This window comes from Neovison vison, chromosome 13 (genome assembly GCF_020171115.1).
Source record: "Neovison vison isolate M4711 chromosome 13, ASM_NN_V1, whole genome shotgun sequence".
NCBI classification, from domain to species: domain Eukaryota; kingdom Metazoa; phylum Chordata; class Mammalia; order Carnivora; family Mustelidae; genus Neogale; species Neogale vison.
The window spans coordinates 106,050,725-106,064,910 of NC_058103.1; the positions used below are offsets into that span (position 1 = coordinate 106,050,725).

At 40.3% G+C, this 14,186-nt stretch overlaps 1 protein-coding gene across 5 annotated transcripts in view; it reads left to right on the forward strand.

Moving 5' to 3' along the window:
* The window catches only part of TRIP4 (thyroid hormone receptor interactor 4), an 89,607-nt gene that overhangs the window by 57,425 nt on the left and 17,996 nt on the right, over positions 1–14,186 (forward strand). For all 5 annotated transcript variants that reach the window (XM_044232447.1, XM_044232450.1, XM_044232446.1 and 2 more), the window contains exons 10-11: positions 4,820–4,944; positions 7,042–7,133. In XM_044232447.1, the coding sequence (XP_044088382.1) occupies positions 4,820–4,944; positions 7,042–7,133 (217 nt within the window). The remainder of the gene's footprint in view (positions 1–4,819; positions 4,945–7,041; positions 7,134–14,186) is intronic.

Sequence of the window (14,186 nt, forward strand, 5' to 3'; positions counted from 1 at the left end):
AAAACTAAGAATCCTAATCATAACAAAGAATAGAGTACATTTTTTCATCTTTTTAGAAAGACTTTTTTTTTTTTAAGATTTATTTATTTATTTGACAGAGAGAGAGAGAGATCACAAGTAGACAGTGAGGCAGGCAGAGAGAGAGGGAGAAGCAGGCTCCCAGCTGAGCAGAGAGCCCAATGTGGGGCTCGATCCCAGGACCCTGGGATCATGACCCAAGCCAAAGGCAGAGGCTTAACCCACTGAGCCACCCAGTCGTCCCTCTTTTTTTTTTAATTTAAATTTTAATTTAAATTTTAATTTTTTAAAGATTTTATTTACTTATTTGACAGGCAGAGATCACAAGTAGGCAGAGAGGCAGTCAGAGAGAGAGGGGAAGCAGGCTCCCCGCTGAGCAGAGAGCCTGATGTGAGGCTCAATCCCAGGACTCTCCCCCTCTCCCTCTGCCTGCGACTCCCCCTGCTTGTGCTCTCTCTCTGTCAAATAAATAAATAAAATCGTTTTTTAAAAAAAGAAAAAAAAGAAACAGCTATTGTTAGCATTTTAGGGGGTTTACTTATATTTTTTCCTGTGCAAATTATTATACAGTGAGACCATAATATATATTATGTTTTACTTCTTTCACTTTATCATTGCAACATATTCATTTTTCCTTTTTTCTCAATTTTATTTTATTTTATTAAAGACTTTATCTTTTTATTTGACAGAGAGAGAGAGATCATAAGTAGGCAGAACAGCAGGCAGAGAGAGGGGAGAAGCAGGCTCCCCACTGAGCAAAGAGCCCTTCATAGGGCTTGATCCCAGGATCCTGAGATCATGACCTGAGCTGAAGGCAGAGGCTTAACCCACTGAGCCACCTAGGTGCCCCCTTTTTCCCAATTTTATTGAAATGTAATTAACATATAGTTCAAGGTGTACAATATAATGATTTGATATAGAAGTATATATATTTTTAAAAAATTGCCTCAATAAGTTTAGTTAACATCCATGACTTCACATAGTTACAAATTTTTTGTTTGTCATGAGAATTTCTTTTTGTTTTTAAAAGATTATATTTATTCTGGGGAGGTTGGGAGAGGGAAAAACAGGATCCCCACTGAACAGGGAGTCTAATGGCTGCAGGGCATGGGGCTTGGTCCCAGGACCCTGGGATCATGACCTGAGCCCAAGGCAGATGCATAACCAACTTAGCCACCCAGGTGCTCTTGACATGAGGGCTTTTAAGATCTACTTTCTTGGGCGCCTGGGTGGCTCAGTGGATTAAGCTGCTGCCTTCAGCTCAGGTCATGATCTCAGGGTCCTGGGATCGAGTCCTGCATCGGGCTCTCTGCTCAGTGGGGAGCCTGCTTCCCTTCCTCTCTCTCTGCCTGCCTCTCTGCTTACTTGTGATCTCTCTCTGTCAAATGAATAAATAAAAAATCTTTAAAAAAAAAAAAAAAGATCTACTTTCTTGGGGCGCCTGGGTAGCTCAGTGGGTTGAGCCGCTGCCTTCAGCTCAGGTCATGATCTCAGGGTCCTGGGATCGAGTCCTGCATCGGGCTCTCTGCTCAGCGGGGAGCCTGCTTCCTCCTCTTTCTCTGCCTGCCTCTCTGCCTACTTGTGATCTCTCTCTGTCAAATAAATAAATAAAATCTTTAAAAAAAAAAAAAAGTAGATCTTTTTTTTTTTTAAAGATTTTATTTATTTATTTATTTGTCAGAGAGAGAGATCACAAGTAAGCAGAGAGGCAGGCAGAGAGAGAGGAAGGGAAGCAGGCTCCCCACTGAGCAGAGAGCCCGATGCGGGACTCGATCCCAGGACCCTGAGATCATGACCTGAGTCGAAGGCAGCAGCTCAACCCACTGAGCCACCCAGGAGCCCCAAAGATCTACTTTTTTAACGACTTTTAAATATACTAGACAGTATTTTTAAAAATTATTTATTTATTTATTTATTTGAGAGAGAGAGAGAGCAGCAAGGAGGAATGGCAGAGGGAGAGGGAGAAGCAGGCTCCCTGCTGAGCAGAGGGTGCAACGTGGGGCTCAATCCCAGGACCTCTGGATCATGACCTGAACCAAAGGCAGATGAGCCACCCAGTCGCCCCTATATAATACAGTATTGTTAACTGTAGTTACCAGCTGTATATTACTTCCCTGGGACTTACTTACCTTATAACTGAAAATTTTTACTGTCTTCACCCATTTACCTCTGACAACCACCAGTTTGTCTCTGTATCTATAAGTTTGCTTTTTTTCAGATCCCACATATAAGTGAGATCATACAGTATTTGTCTTTTTCTGTCTGATTTAACACAATGCCCTCAAGCTCTATCCATGTTTTAAATTAAATGGCCGAATAGTATCCCATTGTGCATATACACCACATTTTCTTTATCCATTCATCCATCAGTGAACATTTGGTTGTTTCCATGTCTTGCCTGTTGTACATAATGCTTCAATGAATGTGAGAGGTGCAGATATCTTTTTTTCCCCTTTCTATTTTGCCCTAGAGTTTATTATTCCTAGGCAGTGTCCCAACTCATAATAGTAATAATACCATTTATTTATTTATTTATTTATTTATTTAAAGATTTTATTTATTTGACATAGAGAGACACACTGAGAGGAGAAACATAAGCCAGGGGTATGGGAGAGGGAGAAGCAGGCTTCCAGCCAAGCAGGGAGCCGGATGGGGGGCTTGACCTCAAGACGCTAGGACCATGACCTGAGCCAAATGCAGAGGCTTAACGATTGAGCCACCCAGGCGCCCCAATAATACCTTATATTTAAGTAGCTTTTTACAGTTTTTTTTTTTTTTAAGATTTTATTTGTTTATTTGACAGACAGAGATTACAAGCAGACGGAGAGGCAGGCAGAGAGAGAGAGAGGGAAGCAGGCTCCCTGCTGAGCAGAGAGCCCGATGTGGGACTCGATCCCAGGACCCCGGGATCATGACCTGAGCCGAAGGCAGCGGCTTAACCCACTGAGCCACCCAGGCGCCCTAGCTTTTTACAGTTTTAAAAGTAGTAGCTCTATGAAAGAGATTAGGCCAGTATTGTTATAATCTTGTACAAATGAAGGCACTTAGGTAAGCAAAGATAAAGTAGCTTTCTCTGAATTAAAAAGCTCGTTTGCAGCAGAGATGGAACTAGAGTTCAAGTTTTCAGAGTGTTTTTTTCCATTCTTACTGAGTAAGCTTCAGTCATTTTTCTTCTGAAAGAAAATTTTTTTTTTTTAGAGAGCTTCATTATCTCATTTAATTCAAAATGCCCATTTTACTTCTGAAATGTTCTTAATTATGGATAGAACAGACTCTGAGTCACAAAGAATCGAGTTTATGTCCTGTCTCTGTCATTGTTTGATGGTTGGCCTCAAGTAGGTATCTATGTTTCTTTTTTCTTTTTTTTTTTAAGATTTTCTTTTTTTTTCTTTTATTTTTTTCAATTTATTTATTTGAAAGAAAATTTTTTATTGGCATTTAGGATCAGTCCTTTCTACTTTGGTGTTTTCATTATTAGTTGTGACTTCCCTCCTTCATTACCATTTTTTTTCCCCCTCTTGAAGGTCAGCCTTCTTGCTTTGGCTTGTAATTGTTTTATAGTTCATGTGTGTAGTGTCATTAGAACAAATGCGTGTGAGGGACACCTGGGTGGCTCAGTCAATTAAGCGTCAGGTCATGATCCTGGGGTCCGGGGATTGAGTCCCACATTGGGCTCCCTGCTCAGTGGGGATCCTGCTTCTCCCCTGGCTGCTTTGCCTGCTACTCCCCTGCCTGTGCTCTCTCTCTGACAAATAAATAAATAAAATTTAAAAAGAAAAAAAAAAGAACAAATGTGTGTGAATCTGCTTCTGCTTCAGAGCAGCTGGGCCCTCAGATACGTGTTTTTCTCATTCAGTTTTCTACAATTCAGTTATCTTTTCCATCTTCCAAAGTAGAAAGCTAAACAGTTTGCCTTCTGCTGAGACAATGAGAATGTTTACATTTCTCTCATCCTATTTTGGATCTGTGTTATTCAGATTTTGTTACTAAAAAGAACAGATGAGCAGCATCCTGCCCACAATAAGTTATTTCCCACTGAAATAAAATGGGTGGTTCTGCCACATTTGTGAGACCGGTTTCCCAATAACCCTTCAGGTGATTCGGTGTGGAGAGAAGAATGCTAATGGTTCATTCTTCATGTATTATTGATCACCTGCTCTGTGTCTGGCACTCTTTCACTTCATCTGTATTGGAAAATGAAGGATATGAGAAAGTCCCTATTTTCCATTGTAAGAATTTTGTAAAAGGGGTATGTTATCAAGGTACTTACTTCATTTGGTTGGAACCAAAAGACGAACATCCTTTTTCTTTTCTTTTTTATTTGGGTATACTTGACACTCAGTGATACATTAGTTTTAGGTGTACAGCTTAGTGACTTGACAAGTTTATACATTATGCTTTGTTCACCACATGTTTCCCATTTTACTGCTATTACAATATCCTTGTAATAATGAAAAGAAAAATAACTGCTTTTTATTCCCATGAGTTACTCAACACACTGAGCCAACCAGGCGCCCAGATTTGCTGTTTTATTTATTTATTTAAAGATTTTATTTATTTTGACAGAGAGAGATGACAAGCAGACAGAGAGGCAGGCAGAGAGAGAGGAGGAAGCAGGCTCCCTGCTGAGCAGAGAGCCCAATGTGGGACTCGATCCCAGGACCCAAGATCATGACCTGAGCCGAAGGCAGCAGCTTAACCCACTGAGCCACCCAGGCGCCCCCAGATTTGCTGTTTTAAATGAGATCCACTGGGATACTAGAATTTAAACCCTTCCTTCTCAATTTGTAATTGTTTTAAGGGTGGAGGGCAGAAGCTGGTACACTCCTCACAGAGGACGACTTTGGATTGCAGCCACAGCCAAAAGACCCTCCCCTCAAGAAGTCTCAGAACTCCAGACTACATATCGTGTTCTTCGTGGGAAAGGTAACACCCGTATATTCATTCTCCTTTCAGTATTATTTGATGGAGAGAAGTCATTGTTGTTGATGTTCATCTTCTTTCATTTCCTTCTTCCTATGGTTTTATTTTTTCTGGGTGAGTTGGTATGAGAGGGACTTTTATCTTTGTGTATATTTGTTTCATGAACAGCTATCAGGTCATAGATAGCTGTTCAAATCATTAATTCATCATCCAATGAAAATAAAAATAACAGGGGTCCCTGGGTGGCTCAGTGGGTTAAGGCCTCTGCCTTTGGCTCAGGTCGCGAACTCAGGGTCCTGGGATCGGGCCCCACATCGGGCTCCCTGCTCAGCGGTGAGCCTGCTCCCCACCCCCCACCCCCCACCCCACCCACCGCCACCGCCTGCCTCTCTGCCTACTTGTGATTGCTGTCAAATAAATAAATAAAATCTTTAAAAAAAAAAAAGAAAAGAAAAATAACAGTTCCTAACACCAGATATTGACCAACTGGTTTTAATTTCTTTTTCTTTTTTTTTTTTTTAAAGATTTATTTATTTGACAGAGAGATCACAAGTAGGCAGAGAGAGAGGAGGAAGCAAGCTCCCTACAGAGCAGAGAAACCCAATGTGGGGCTCGATCATAGGACCCTGAGATTATGACCTGAGCCCAAGGCAGAGGCTTAACCCACTGAGCCACCTAGGCGCCCCTCTTTTTTTTTTTTTTAAGTAGGCATCACACCCAGCAAGGAGCCCAACTTACAACCCTGAGATCAAGACCTGAGTAGAGATTAAGAGTCAGATGCCTAACTGACTTGAGTCAGTTTTAATTTCATCTGAGGAAATTTATTTTCTTTCTTTCTTCCTTCCTTTTTCTTTCTTTCTTTCCTTCTCTCTCTCTCTCTCTCTCTTTTAAATTGTGAGAGCAAAATGACTACTATAAACTCTGGGATCTTTAGATTGGGAAGAACAACCACAGTAAGAATTTTTTGGGGGGAGTGACCCAAATAGATATCTGCTGTGGGATTTGGACAGGTCAGAGTTGGTTGACTTAAGCAGTGTATTTTGGAAGTCATCCCAAGCACATCAAGTTTGGATCCTAAAAACCACTTCTGACCTTTAGGTGTCTTATTTTTCTTCCTCTTATCTAACTCATACAGTTGTTTTAAAGGTAGAATGAGAGGATAATTACAGAGCTACCCTTAAAAGTTTTTAGGAAACCAAAATTTTAGGAATCAAAAGTTCATATTTCCTTAAAAGCACATTTTTCTTTTTGACTGATATGACTGGCTTGTTTTAAATTTGTGTTGTCTTGGGCACCTGGGTGGCTCAGTGGGTTAAAACCTCTGCCTTCGGGTGCCTGGGTGGCTCAGTGGTTAAAGCCTCTGCCTTTGGCTCAGGTCATGATCCCAGGGTTCTGGGATCGAGCCCCACGTCGGGCTCTCTGCTCCGCGGGGAGCCTGCTTCCTCCTCTCTCTCTGCCTGCCTCTCTGCCTACTTGTGATGTCCGTCAAATAGATAAAATATTAAAAAAAAACAAAAAAAAACCTCTGCCTTCGGCTCAGGTCATGATCCCAGGGTCCAGGGATCCAGTCCCGCATCGGGCTCTCTGCTGAGCAGGGAGCCTGCTTCCCTTCTTCTCTCTCTGCCTGCCTCTCTGCCTACCTGTGATCTCTGTCAAATAAATAAATAAAAGTAAAAAAAAAAAATTTTTGTATTGTCTTTTTTTTTTTCTAACTCCCTATGTTCTGTCATTCCTATATTTTTTTGGTTTTTCTCTTCACACCTATAGCTTGTTTCCAAAACCCATCACCACCAAATTCAAAGCTAGTCCAGCTGAGTATAGGTGGAATTGATTTGTTTGAAGTTATAGGGTCCTTGAACTTTGATGGTGTAAGGGCAATTTTTTTTAATAGCTTAGGATGTGGATAGTGGACTAAGCCAGCCACTCAGTAAATTTTTTGCTAAAATACAAACAGTTGTGCTAAATAAAAACATCATTTTTTTTCTGTGTCTACAAATACATAAGAGAGAAAGTGATTTGTTCAGAATTTGAATCAGATTGGGGAGTTTCAGGGTCACAGAAAAGGAAATTTATATGATCCTTCTGTTATTCTTGATTCAGATGTGGAATTTCCTAACGACTATCCATCAGGTTGTCTTTTGGGCTGTGTGGACCTCATTGACTGCTTGTCCCAGAAGCAGTTTAAGGATCAGGTGAGTAACGAGTAATTCTCTTGGACACATGCTTGGTTTGCTACCATAGTTGACTTGTAGATCCTTCAACACAGAATATCGTGGAGATAGTAAGGTGTTAGCAACTGAATTCAGACTTGTGAGGATAATCTTTTCATAGGGAAATATTGGAAAGAGAAAGGATCAGGTCAGAAACAGAAAAACTAGTGATGTTTTGGTTTCTGATGCATGTACATTTCTGCGTGACAAACTGTTGCCCCAACTAGGCTAAAGAGTATAGGGTCCTTATCCTTTCGTAAAACTTTGCTGCTTTTGGTAAAGAAACCCTCCATTATCCCTTAAATTATTTCAGTTAGGTGGTGGAAATGATAGGATTTGTTATTTTGGAACATTTGGTCCATGCCAGAGAATTCATGATAAGCAGGTATGCTTGAATTCTGATTTCCTGGACTATGCCATATTTGGGGTATATTTAAGAGAGCGAGAGAGAGTGTGTGTGCACCTGTGCGCATGCACGTATGTAGGTATATATTTTTGTTTATTTTCATCACTAAAGATTGGACTGATATAACTAGAGTTCATTTTTGAACAGCAGAGGGAGCTGAAGGACTTTAGCTTAATTGGAGAACTGATTTAGAGCCTTATATTTATACTCAGATCAGCAAAAATCAGAATGGGAAAGTCTATCCTTGGAGTCTGAAGCATCTTATCTAACAATATGGTTTTCCTGTTCTTTGAACAGTTGTTTTAGGCAACCACTGTGCCTAGGAAAATGTTCTTCAGTTTCACTTTCCTCAGTAAATTGTTTTCCATATTTATTTGCTTTTCAATATTGTTATTACCGTTTATAAAAACTGTTCTTCTCTATCTTACTCTCTCTACCCTTTCCTCGTAGATTTTAACCAATAGTTAGTATCCCTTTAGTTTTCTTTCATTTTCTTGTGGATTGCCTCCTCAGTCCTCTTTGATTACTTTATGTATATGAGTACACTGCATGCATTTTGGCATGACTTTGATCCCTCGCCTCTGGTTCTGCCCTTATTACCTGGTCCAAACTTAGGCAAACCATAGACATGTGGTTGTTTTCCACACTCTTGTGCCTATGCCCCTGTGGGTCTTTCACCATTTTTCTAGGATCTTCTTTGCTCTCTTCCTTTCCCTCCCCAGCGCCCCCCCCTTTTTTTCAGTCTAGAAGTAAAAATTATAAAAATTCCATACATTGGTATTGGCTTTATAAGGTTTGGTTTTTTTTATTAAGATTTTATTTATTTGAGAGAGAGCATGTGCTTGCAAACCTATGAGCTGGTGGGAATGAGGGGCAGAGACGCAGGGAGCTGAGCAGGGGGAGCCCAATGCAGGGCTCAATTCCAAGACCCTGAGATGATGACCTGAGCTGAAGACAGACACTTAGACAACTGAACTACCCAGGTGCCCCAGACTTTATAGTTTTAAAGACTCTCACAGTCATTAATAGCTTAGTATGACTTAATATGTTATTAATATATTTTCTTTTTAGGATATTTGCATTCTTTTTTTTTTTTTAATATTTTTTATTTGTTTATTTTAAGAGAGAGAGAGAGAGCACGAGAGAGAGCATGAGAGGGGAGAGGGTCAGAGGGAGAAGCAGACTCCCCATGGAGCTGGGAGCCTGATATGGGACTCGACCCCAGGGTTCTGGGACCATGACCTGAGCCGAAGGCAGTTGCTTAACCAACTGAGCCACCCAGGCGCCCGGATATTTGCATTCTGAATGGGAACTCAGGAACATCTGGCAGTGTGGGTGGGGGGGTTTGGTAAGGGGCCTTCCTTTATTTTCTTATTTGTTGATCAAGCAAATCACCATCTGATATAAGGTCAAATGATTTCAATCACTAGACAGCCTATCCTTTTTTCTGCCACAGGTTTGTGTAGAGAAGGATAGAAACTGTAACCCTACCCTATGGAGTATAGCAAAGTTTATGGGAATTAGAAATCTAATTAACAAAATAAATCTTTTTTGTTTCTCAAAGATACCTCTCTTTCAGGTCAGCATGATACTCCTCTTCAAGCTTAGATTATGTCTTTTATCCTGAGGATAGTGAGGGCTGCACAGAGAAATATAGGAATCCTCCCATATGTTCCCAGCTGGAAGTCCTGGCAGCTCTCCCTATGAATTTCCCAATGTATGACGTTAGAATATCCCCAAACACCGGAAGCCAGTAGGCTTTATTAAACAGGAATCCCTTACCCATTTTCCCTATGATTAGCTTTTCTGGGACTTTCCCCCACTGTTTCTTTTCTGTGTTTGGGGGTAGCTCAAGAATGTATTCAGAATTGATAGTAGACCTATTTGGAGATTATGTATGTATTAGGTAAGGATCTTTAAAAAGTTATAGCTTTGGTGTTTGGCTGCCTTTTAGAAAATGTCTGAAGCCTCTTTGGTAATCTGCCTGTCCCTAACCTAGGGTTCTATGATGTAAGAAATGTGATTACCTAGCCTGTTTTACAAACCTTATTCTCATTTCTGTAATAATGAGTTGAAAGTTGAGGAGTAATAGCTCTAGACTAGAGTTTCCCAAACTATTCCATGCATAAGTGTTCTCTGGAGACATAAAAATGGGGGAGGTGATTGTCTATGGACACATATATTTGGAAAATGAATTTGTACCAAATAAATGTGTTTGTTTACTGCAGACTTTTTCAGGTCCATTAACATGCTAGTGTGCATTATGACGCTGATACATCTAGTGGATATAACATGCAGTGTTCCAAAAACTTTGAGACCATAAAATCCCCTCTCCCCACCCCATGCACACTGCCTACTTACTAACTGCAGAACTGGTATCTTGTGGTATATACAACTTAGAAAGTTTTAGTCGACATATGTTTGGTTTTCTTTTATTCTCACAGGTTATCTATGAAAATGAGGGAGAATCATCCAGGAATTGGTTTCTTGACCTGTGTCTTCTTTCTGCATCTTCACATTCATTTCTCATCACCCAACTGAATTATATTTTCCTTGAAAACCAGTGTAGATCTAGTAATTTTTATTTCAACTGAAGCTAATCTCCTAAGTAATTTGGATCACATTTTACTTCTCCATCTTGTTCCTAGTTTTTTCCTTCCCCAGAGAAACTCAGTAACTTACTTCCTGACCTCACATTCTTGGCCTTTCTTTGATAAGTTAAAATATACTAAGCCCTCACTATTTCTGACATAGTGTGATCATTTAGTCTCTTAAAAAAACAAGCAAACAAACAAACAAAAAACAAGGTTTTATTAGTGGTTGTTTAAAATCAAGTACACTATACTCTGACTGATTTTTTAAAATATGTGCTAAAATTGCTTTGCCCTGAGCTAAGAACTCCTCTTCCTTTTATCTTCTAAGAGTAGTATGGCTGGCATGGATAATTTGTGCCAGAAAAAAAATCCCACTGGACCCTCAGCCCTCCTGAGTAATGGCAGGGAATCAACCTAAACAAGGTAGGAATGATACAGAAAGGCTGTGGGCTCAACTCAAGAGAGAAAGGTAGATGAGAGTCATCTAGTTACAACTTCTTCTGTATTCCCCTGGAAGGAGCCCATGCCGTTTGCCAGCATTTTATCTGCCAGCAGCAGATGTAAGCTCTCAAAAACAGCAGGGAGGATGTTGACTGCAACAATACATCAAGGCTGTGGTTTGTAACCTCAATAGTAAGGCAGTTAAAACTTTTTTTTTTTTTAACAAAGACATTTTGATTGCCAAATCCATAACCATTAGCAGCTGTGGTTTGAACAGTTCTCTAGACCCAACAAGTTTTCAAACAGCAAGTTGAGTTGGTGGCTTTTGTTTCTACTTGTCTGTGTTGTTTGTGCTATTTATATCTCTGCCTTCAATAATCTGATTTGTCTGAAATTTCCAAGGTCATTGATTGTTCTGTTTCTTCTGACTAAATCCATTCCTCTTCTGCCAGCATACTGACCCTTCAGTCCATTTGATCTTATGGCTTTTATAATAGCCAAGACCCTGTCTTTAAAGAGCTCTACTGAAGCAGTTCTGCTGGGTGCCTATGTAATTGACATCGGCAGTAGAATTGAAGTCTTCATTGGGAAGAGAGTATTACTTGTTCCTTCTCCTATAAGGGTATCCAAGTGATACAGATCTTCAGGACGATTAATAAAAATGGAATGGAAATCATCAGTTTCTATCACCAATGTGTTGTATGCTGATCTAAGAGGTGAGAAATTAGAGGATGAAGGAATATCAATATTCAAACCAGACATTAGCTTTGAAAAATGTGGAGTCCCCAAATTCCCCAAATTTTCTTTTTCTTTTTTTTTCAAAGTAACCTCTATGCGCAGCATGGGGCCTGAACTCACGACCCTGAGATAAGAGTCATATTCTCTACCGACTAAGCAAACCAGCCCCTGCAAATTTCCTTTTAATATGTGGAAAATGGGGAAGCCTGGGTGTCTCAGACAGTTTGGCGCCTGCCTTTGGCTCAGGTCACGATCCTGGGGTCCAGGGATTGAGCCCCACATCAGGCTCCCTACTCAGTGGGAAGCCTGCTTCTCCCTCTGCCTGCTGCTCTCCCTACTTGTGCTCTCTCTCTTTTTCTTTCTCTCTGACAAATAAATAAATAAAACCTTTTAAAAACGTGTTAAAATGGGGCACCTGGGTGGCTCAGTGGGTTAAAGCCTCTGCCTTCGGCTCAGGTCATGATCCCAGTGTCCTGGGATCGAGCCCCGCATCGGGCTCTCTGCTCTGTGGGGAGCCTGCTTCCTCCTCTCTCTCTGCCTGCCTCTCTGCCTACTTGTGATCTCTGTCTGTCAAATAAATAAAATCTTTAAAAAATAATAATAAAAAAAAATAAAAAATAAAAATATGTTAAAATGTCCTCTCTGTTGTACTGAGAAAACCTGCATATTTATAAACCTAAAAATGTGTATTCCTAAGGGATCATGAGGGCTGTGTCAGAGACCCAACAAAGAGGGGAACTGAGTATCTGCCACAGCTAGTCTGACTCTAGGCAGTTCTTTAAAATCACAGCTCACTTGAGTGAAACAGGGAATGTATTTTCAGAATTCTCATGAAGACTAGAATATTTACTAGAACTTCTAGGTCAGAACAAACTGTCTTTACAGTTGTTTTATAACCTGAGTGTCAGGTGCCCACATGCATGAGTTGAGGACAACCATGTATGTTTTTTAATAATCCAGAAAGCATTATACTTTCTATTGTTCTTATCCCGAACAGAGGAGGGAAATAGTAACACTTATCTGTGCATTTATATAAGTTCTTTGATGTTTAGCTTTTCATCTGAAAATGAACATGTAATTCTTTTTTTTTTTTAAGATGTTATTTATGTATTTGACAGACAGAGATCACAAGTAGGCAAAGAGACAGGCGGCGGGTGGGGGGGGTTGGCAGGGGAAGCAGGCTCCCTGCTGAGCAGAGAGCCCAATGCCGGTCTTGATCCCAGGACTCTGAGATCATGACCTGAGCCGAAGGCAGAGGCTTCACCTACTGACCCACCCAGGCACCGCTAATTCTTTTCTTTTTTTTTTTTAGATTTAATTTATTTATTTGAGAAAGAGAGCACAGGTGATGGGTAAGGGGCAGAGGGAGAATGATAGAGAGAGAGGGAAAAGCAGACTCCCTGCTGAGCAGGGAACCCGACATGGAGCTCAATGCCAAGACCCTGGGATCATGACCTGAGCTGAAAGCAGATGCTTAGCTGACTGAGCCACCAAGATGCCTCTGAAAATGAACATATAATTCTTAAAATTTTCTTAAGTATTATTATAAACACTTGAGTGCCTACCATAAATTAGACATTGTTTTAGACACTAAAAGAAACAGAAAGGTGAATCAGCCATGGGTTCAGCTCTCAGAATGTTTGAAAGACTACTATACAGATGAAATACAAATGTAAGCAAACAAATACAAAATAAAAAGCAATGTAAACAAACAAATGTAAACAAAATGTAACAATGTAAACAAACAAATACAAAATAAAAAGCAAAATTACTGTCTTGAAAAGTAGAGTGTCACTGAGGAATTTAAAGGAGGAAAAGGTTGCTTCCTGCTAGGAGGGATCTCAAAAGACTTTATTAAGAATATGGCTTTTGAATTAGCATTAAAGGGTAGTAATAATAAAATCTATCACTTTTGATCAGCTGTTATATGACCTATCATGTATGTTCTTATCCTCATTACAATAACAACAACAAGGTATCGTTACCCCTCTTTTAGGGACGAGGAAATTTAAGACTCAGTTAAAGTAACTTGAGTACTATTAGTCAGTAAATGATAGAGATGAGATTGTTGTTCAAGTCTTTCTACATAGTTGATTGAGAAGCATAGTCCAAGGAGAAGAAGAAGTGTGAGGTGGAAGTTATGGGCCTATCCAGAGAATAATAGCAAACCAGTTTGTTGAGAGATGAGTATGGGTTTGAAAGAGGAGGAAGCAGCAAAAAAGAATGGAAAGGTATGTTGTGGTCCAGTGGTAGATAGCTTTGTATGATAAGCTTTAGCGGTAATGCTTTTTTCTATAGTCAGTTGTGGAATGGAGAAGGGATGTTTGGAACGTGGTCATGGCCTTGATTTACGAAAATGGATCTGGCTGCAATGTGGAAGATGGATTACAGTGAAGATTCTGAAGGTGGGGAGACTAATGAGATGGCAGTTGTCATTAGAGGGTCAAGATTTTTTTTTTTAATAAATAAATAAAATAAAGATTTTATTTATTTACTTGACAGAGAGTGAGCACAGGCAGATAGAGGCAAAGGCAGAGGGCGAAGCAGGCTCCCTGCTGAGCAAGGAGCCCGATGCAGGGCTCGATCCCAGAAGGCTGGGATCATGACCTGAGCCGACGCAGCTGCTTAACCAACTGAGCCACCCAGGCGTCCCAGATCAAGATATTTTTAAAAGTCTGTTCTAGGATAATGCCAGTGAAATGAGACAAGAGGGGGACAGATGTAAGAGGTTTTAGGTAGAATCAATCACTTAATGTAACACCTTCATTTTACCTGTAAGTAAACCCAGGCTTAGAGGCAAAGTGGTCTGCTTGATCTAGAAAGTCTAGAAGGTCTAGACCTGAGCCGAAGGCAGAG